Below are 7,612 nucleotides of genomic sequence, written 5' to 3'. Positions count from 1 at the left end.
TATATTTATATTTATATTTATATTTATATTTATATCTTTATTTATATTTATATTTATATTTGTATCTTTATTTATATTTATATTTATATTTATATTTATATCTGTATTTATATTTATATTTATATTTATATTTATATCTGTATTTATATTTATATTTATATTTATATCTGTATTTATATTTATATTTATATTTATATTTATATCTGTATTTATATTTATATTTATATTTATATTTATATTTGTATCTTTATTTATATTTATATTTATATTTATATTTATATCTGTATTTATATTTATATTTATATTTATATTTATATCTGTATTTATATTTATATTTATATTTATATCTGTATTTATATTTATATTTATATTTATATTTATATTTAATCTTTATTTATATTTATATTTATATCTTTATTTATATTTATATTTATAATTGTATCTTTATTTATATTTATATTTATATTTATATTTATATTTATATCTTTATTTATATTTATATTTATATCTTTATTTATATTTATATTTATATTTATATTTATATCTTTATTTATATTTATATTTATATCTTTATTTATATTTATATTTATAATTGTATCTTTATTTATATTTATATTTATATTTATATTTATATTTATATCTGTATTTGTATTTATATTTATATCTATATCTGCATTTATATTTATATTTATATCTGTATTTATATCTATATTTATATTTATATTTATATTTATATCTTTATTTATATTTATATTTATATCTTTATTTATATTTATATTTATATTTGTATCTTTATTTATATTTATATTTATATTTATATTTATATTTATATTTATATCTGTATTTATATTTATATTTATATTTATATTTATATCTGTATTTATATTTATATTTATATTTATATCTGTATTTATATTTATATTTATATTTATATTTATATTTATATTTATATCTGTATTTATATTTATATTTATATTTATATTTGTATCTTTATTTATATTTATATTTCTACATGTTTTGTGTTCAACGTGAATCACAGGAATTCGTGGATTAAATAATGTTTATTAAACTCTTGAAAATCAATATTTATACTTTCTTTAAAAAAAAAAAACTTCAAATTAATGGAACTTTTGTTGATTATTTGCATAAATCGAGTAGAATGAGTTCATTATAGTTAACAGTTATTTCAACCAATCGCAGCGCCGGGTGTCGTTGTTTACATCACGTGGCCGGAAGTGTGCTCCAGACAAGATGGCGGCCGCGCAGAAGTGAACACGTTTGTTGAAGAACTTGAAACTCGTGACGAAACGTTGAGTCGCGATGACGTCACAGTCACTCGACGGTCTGCCGCACGCGCTGAGGAGAAGCTTCCGGACTCTGGACGCGCACGTGACGCAGTGGACGCGCGTCACGTGCGCGTTCGATCCGATGTTCGTGTCCTTGACGAACCTGAGTGCGCAGGCGCGAGCCCTGAGCCGCGTCAGCGTGACGTCACTGCACACCTGCCCGCACCTGCAGCAGCGACTCACCTTCAAGCTGGACGAGGCTGCCGACGTGCTGTGGAGCAAAGTGCAGGAGAAGATGTTGGTGCAACGTCAGAGTGACGTCACAGAGACGTCAGAGAGACGTCCATCAAAAGATTGATTGACATGTTGTTCTGTGCAGGACCAGTCTTCAGGCTCTGAGGGACTCGCTCAGTGATCAGCTCGCGCCGGTTCTTCACCTGGTTCCTCAGCAGGTTCCTCACCTGGTTCCTCACCAGGTTCCTCAGCAGGTTCTTCACCTGGTTCCTCACCTGGTTCCTCACCTGGTTCCTCAGCAGGTTCCTCACCAGGTTCCTCAGCAGGTTCTTCACCTGGTTCCTCAGCAGGTTCCTCACCTGGTTCCTCAGCAGGTTCCTCAGCAGGTTCCTCACCTGGTTCCTCAGCAGGTTCCTCACCTGGTTCCTCACCTGGTTCCTCAGCAGGTTCCTCAGCAGGTTCCTCAGCAGGTTCCTCACTCGGATCTTCTTCAGCTTCTGACTCGTGGCTCAGATGTTGTTCCTTCAGTCGCTGACATGTTGTCGTGGCTGCAGGACAGTGATCGTCACTATCGACATCAGTATCTTTTATCCCTCGCTGCTTCATCCCTCCTTCATCTCTCCTTCATCTCTCCTTCATCCCTCCTTCATCTTTCTTTCATCTCTCCTTCATCCCTCCTTCATCTCTCCTTCATCTCTCCTTCATCTTTCTTTCATCTCTCCTTCATCTCTCCTTCATCTCTCCTTCATCTCTCCTTCATCCCTCCTTCATCTCTCCTTCATCTCTCCTTCATCCCTCCTTCATCTCTCCTTCATCCCTCCTTCATCTCTCCTTCATCTCTCCTTCATCCCTCCTTCATCTCTCCTTCATCTCTCCTTCATCCCTCCTTCATCTCTCCTTCATCTCTCCTTCATCTCTCCTTCATCCCTCCTTCATCTTTCTTTCATCTCTTCTTCATCCCTCCTTCATCTCTCCTTCATCCCTCCTTCATCCCTCCTTCATCTCTCCTTCATCTCTCCTTCATCCCTCCTTCATCTCTCCTTCATCCCTCCTTCATCCCTCCTTCATCTCTCCTTCATCTCTCCTTCATCTCTCCTTCATCCCTCCTTCATCCCTCCTTCATCTCTCCTTCATCCCTCCTTCATCCCTCCTTCATCTCTCCTTCATCTCTCCTTCATCCCTCCTTCATCTTTCTTTCATCTCTCCTTCATCCCTCCTTCATCTCTCCTTCATCCCTCCTTCATCCCTCCTTCATCTCTCCTTCATCTCTCCTTCATCCCTCCTTCATCTCTCCTTCATCCCTCCTTCATCTCTCCTTCATCTCTCCTTCATCTCTCCTTCATCCCTCCTTCATCTCTCCTTCATCTCTCCTTCATCTCTCCTTCATCCCTCCTTCATCTCTCCTTCATCTTTCTTTCATCTCTCCTTCATCTCTCCTTCATCTTTCTTTCATCTCTCCTTCATCTCTCCTTCATCTCTCCTTCATCTCTCCTTCATCCCTCCTTCATCTCTCCTTCATCTCTCCTTCATCCCTCCTTCATCCCTCCTTCATCTCTCCTTCATCCCTCCTTCATCTCTCCTTCATCTCTCCTTCATCCCTCCTTCATCTCTCCTTCATCTCTCCTTCATCTCTCCTTCATCCCTCCTTCATCTCTCCTTCATCTCTCCTTCATCCCTCCTCCTCTTGCCAGTCATGGTCCTGATCCTTCATCTCAGGTACTTGAGGAGGAAGACTCTGCTCCAGAGCCTGAGGGAGGAGAAGCTCTCACAGATGGAATCTTCTCACCAACGATGGAAGTCGATCGAAGATCCTGCGTCTGAAGCTCGAATCTCAGGTCAGTGAAGAACTTTGTTATTTGAAGGTTCGTTGAAGAAGATGTTGAAGCTCAAGAGAAGGTAGAGGACAAGTGTTCAAGGTGAAGGTGATGAAGATGATGATAAAGATGATGAAGGTGAAGGTGATGAAGATGATGATAAAGATGATGAAGATGAAGGTGATGAAGATGAAGATGATGATGAAAATGATGATGATGATGATGAAGATGATGATGATGATGAAGATATTGATGAAGATGAAGATGAAGAAGAAGATGATGATGTAGATGAAGATGATGAAGATAAATGATGATGATGAAGATATTGATGAAGATGATGATGAAGAAGAAGATGATGAAGATGATGATGATGATGAAGATATTGATGAAGATGATGATGATGAAGATGATGATGAAGATGAAGATGATGATGATGAAGATGATGATGAAGATGATGATGAAGATGTTGATGAAGATGATGATGATGAAGATGAAGATGATGATGAAGATGTTGATGATGATATTGATGATGAAGATGATGATGAAGATGAAGATGAAGATGATGATGATGAAGATGATGATGATGATGAAGATGAAGATGATGATGATGAAGATGATGATGAAGATGATGATGAAGATGTTGATGATGATGAAGATGATGATGATGAAGATGAAGATGATGATGAAGATGTTGATGATGATATTGATGATGAAGATGATGATGATGATGATGAAGATGATGATGATGATGAAGATATTGATGAAGATGATGATGATGAAGATGATGATGAAGATGAAGATGATGATGATGAAGATGATGATGAAGATGATGATGAAGATGTTGATGATGATGAAGATGATGATGATGAAGATGAAGATGATGATGAAGATGTTGATGATGATATTGATGATGAAGATGATGATGAAGATGATGATGAAGATGATGATGATGAAGATGATGATGATGAAGAAGATGATGATGATGAAGATGAAGATGAAGATGATGATGATGAAGATGATGAAGATGATGATGATGATGAAGAACAAACGTGATTATTGTGAAGAATTAAACAATTTTAAACGTCCTTTTCGTTCCAGACGTTCTTTGCAAAGTTTCCTTCTTCCTGGAGTCTGGATGAAAGGAGGAGAAAAGGAGGAGAAAAGGAGGATGAACGGATGATAAAATGAGGATGAAAGGAGGATGAAAGGAGGATAAACGAGGCTCAAACAAATGAAACTTCATGAGTCGTTGATTCAAATCAATCATTTGTTGATTAAACTTCTATTGATTTCACCTGCGATCGATCGACACAATAAAAGCTGCTTCTGTCAACACTTTTATTTTGAAGTCCAACCACAAACCCACACTTGATGACACACACAGACACACACACACTCACGCACAGACACACTCACACACACACACTCACGCACAGACACACTCACACACCCACACACTCACACACACGCACAGACACACACACGCACACACTCACACACTCACACACACACGCACAGACACACACACACACACTCACGCACAGACACACAGACAGACACACACACTCACGCACAGACACACACACACAAACACACACACACACTCACGCACAGACACACACTCACACACACACACACTCACGCACAGACACACACACACAGACACACACACGTACGCACACACACACAGTCACACACACTCACGCACAGACACACAGACACACACACAAACACACACACACACTCACGCACAGACACACACTCACACACACACACACTCACGCACAGACACACACACACAGACACACACACGTACGCACACACACACAGTCACACACACTCACGCACAGACACACACACACAGACACACACACGTACGCACACACACACAGTCACACACACTCACGCACAGACACACAGACACAGACACACACACACTCACGCACACACACACTCACGCACAGACACACACACACAGACACACACACACAACACTGAGAACCTTCAGAACCAGCAGGTTCTCCTCAAACACTGAACATGATAGTAAACGTCATCCTCAGCTGGGCGGCAAAGCGTCACCGTTGGGGTCATGACCCGGCGGTTCCTCACACGTACTCCTTCATGGCGAGGCCGGCGGGTCCGGGCGGGTCGGCGGCGGGCGAGTTGGCGAAGCTGCGGCCCACGTAGCCGCGGCGGCGGCGGCGCCCGCCGGCCTCCATGACGGGACACGTGCTGCTCAGGACGGCGCCGCTGAGCACCAGGATGACGGCGGCCGCCCAGCCCAGGTAGATGGCCTGACCCAGCTCACGCTTGTGCGTCAGCGGCACGCCGGGGTCGTAGAAGTCGCGCACCACCGTGTTGGCGGTCCAGGACACGGGCACCAGGACGCACAGGCCCGTGACCACGAACAGGACGCCGCCGGCGAGGGCGAGGCCCGCCTTGGCGCGCCGGTCGTCGCCGGCGCAGGTGGTGCACTTCATGCCGCAGCAGGACACGGTGCAGGACAACCAGCCGGAGAAGATGGCGAGACACATGAGCGCCCGCGCCGCCTGCAGGTCGGGCGGCAGCGCCAGCAGCGAGTCGTAGGTCTTGCACTGCATGTGGCCCGTGGTCTGGTAGATGCAGCTCATCCAGATGCCCTCCCACTTGATCTCCGACGTCAGGATGTTGCTGCCCAGGAAGGCCGAGACTTTCCACTGCGGCAGCGCCGTGACCGCGATGGCCATGATCCAGCCGGTGACGGCGCAGGTGAAGCTGATGAGCTGCATCCCCGTGTTCACCATGATGATGCTCTTCAGGCTTCAGAGGGACTTCAGAGAGTCTTCAGAGAGTCTTCAGAGAGTCTTCAGAAAGTTCCTCAGAGTTCTTCAGATAGTTCCTCAGAGAGTTCTTCAGATAGTTCTTCAGAGAGTTCTTCAGAGAGTTCTTCAGATAGTTCCTCAGAGAGTCTTCAGAGAGTTCTTCAGAGAGTTCTTCAGATAGTTCCTCAGATAGTTCTTCAGAGAGTTCTTCAGAGACTTCTTCAGAGAGTTCTTCAGATAGTTCCTCAGAGAGTCTTCAGAGAGTTCTTCAGAGAGTTCCTCAGAGAGTCTTCAGAGAGTTCTTCAGAGAGTCTTCAGAGAGTCTTCAGAAAGTTCCTCAGAGTTCTTCAGATAGTTCCTCAGAGAGTTCTTCAGATAGTTCCTCAGAGAGTCTTTAGAGAGTTCTTCAGAGAGTCTTCAGAAAGTTCCTCAGAGAGTTCTTCAGATAGTTCTTCAGAGAGTTCTTCAGAGAGTTCTTCAGAGAGTTCTTCAGAGAGTTCTTCAGATAGTTCCTCAGAGTTCTTCAGATAGTTCCTCAGAGAGTTCTTCAGAGAGTTCTTCAGATAGTTCCTCAGAGAGTTCTTCAGAGAGTTCTTCAGATAGTTCCTCAGAGACTTCTTCAGAGAGTTCTTCAGATAGTTCCTCAGATAGTCTTCAGAGAGTTCTTCAGATAGTTCCTCAGAGAGTTCCTCAGAGAATCTTCAGATAGTTCCTCAGAGAGTTCTTCAGATAGTTCCTCAGAGAGTTCTTCAGATAGTTCTTCAGAGAGTTCTTCAGATAGTTCCTCAGAGAGTTCTTCAGAGAGTTCTTCAGATAGTTCCTCAGAGTCTTCAGAGAGTTCCTCAGATAGTTCCTAAGAGAGTCTTCAGAGAGTTCTTCAGAGAGTTCTTCAGATAATCTTCAGAGAGTCTTCAGAGAGTTCCTCAGATAGTTCTTCAGAGAGTTCTTCAGATAGTTCCTCAGATAGTTCTTCAGAGTCTTCAGAGAGTTCTTCAGATAGTTCCTCAGATAGTTCCTCAGATAGTTCTTCAGAGAGTTCTTCAGAGAGTTCCTCAGATAGTTCTTCAGAGAGTTCTTCAGAGAGTTCTTCAGATAGTTCTTCAGAGAGTCTTCAGAGAGTTCTTCAGATAGTTCTTCAGAGAGTCTTCAGATAGTTCCTCAGATAGTTCTTCAGAGAGTCTTCAGAACGTCCTCAGAGTCCTCAGCTCCCGGCGGACATGATGCTTTCTCCGACACTTTCACTCGCTGCATTATTCAGCAGCTCCAGGTGTTTCTTTACCTGAAGTCACCTGATCCTGAGCAGACGATGACGACCTTCAGCAGAAGAAGAAGCTTCTGGATCCACAGCGTGTCCGACCCTTGACCCTGGATCCGACCTCACGACCTGCTGCCGTCACATGTGGACCAACAGTGAGAGAAGCTCAGGATGACTGGAGGTCCGCCCGCTGGAGTCCCTGGAAAGCTGCGCGCGAGACGA

General features: G+C 42.2%; 2 protein-coding genes across 2 annotated transcripts; one reads left to right on the top strand and one right to left on the bottom strand.

Moving 5' to 3' along the window:
• Positions 1 to 1,258: 1,258 nt before the first annotated feature.
• On the top strand, positions 1,259 to 4,667 carry airim (AFG2 interacting ribosome maturation factor). Its single transcript, XM_087785626.1, has 4 exons — positions 1,259 to 1,583; positions 1,666 to 2,100; positions 3,237 to 3,355; positions 4,433 to 4,667. The coding sequence occupies exons 1-4, from the start codon at positions 1,321 to 1,323 to the stop codon at positions 4,471 to 4,473; spliced, it is 858 nt and encodes a 285-aa protein (XP_087641752.1). The 5' UTR covers positions 1,259 to 1,320; the 3' UTR covers positions 4,474 to 4,667.
• A 772-nt stretch (positions 4,668 to 5,439) lies between these two features.
• Positions 5,440 to 6,117, bottom strand: cldn35 (claudin 35). Its single transcript, XM_087785649.1, has one exon. It carries the CDS (start codon positions 6,115 to 6,117, stop codon positions 5,440 to 5,442), a length of 678 nt encoding a protein of 225 aa, XP_087641775.1.
• Between the last annotated feature and the right edge of the window lie 1,495 nt (positions 6,118 to 7,612).

Source organism: Callionymus lyra, chromosome 3 (assembly GCF_982586985.1).
Source record: "Callionymus lyra chromosome 3, fCalLyr1.hap1.1, whole genome shotgun sequence".
In the NCBI taxonomy this organism is placed as follows: Eukaryota; Metazoa; Chordata; class Actinopteri; order Syngnathiformes; family Callionymidae; genus Callionymus; species Callionymus lyra.
This window is presented reverse-complemented; position numbering and strand designations above follow the sequence as displayed.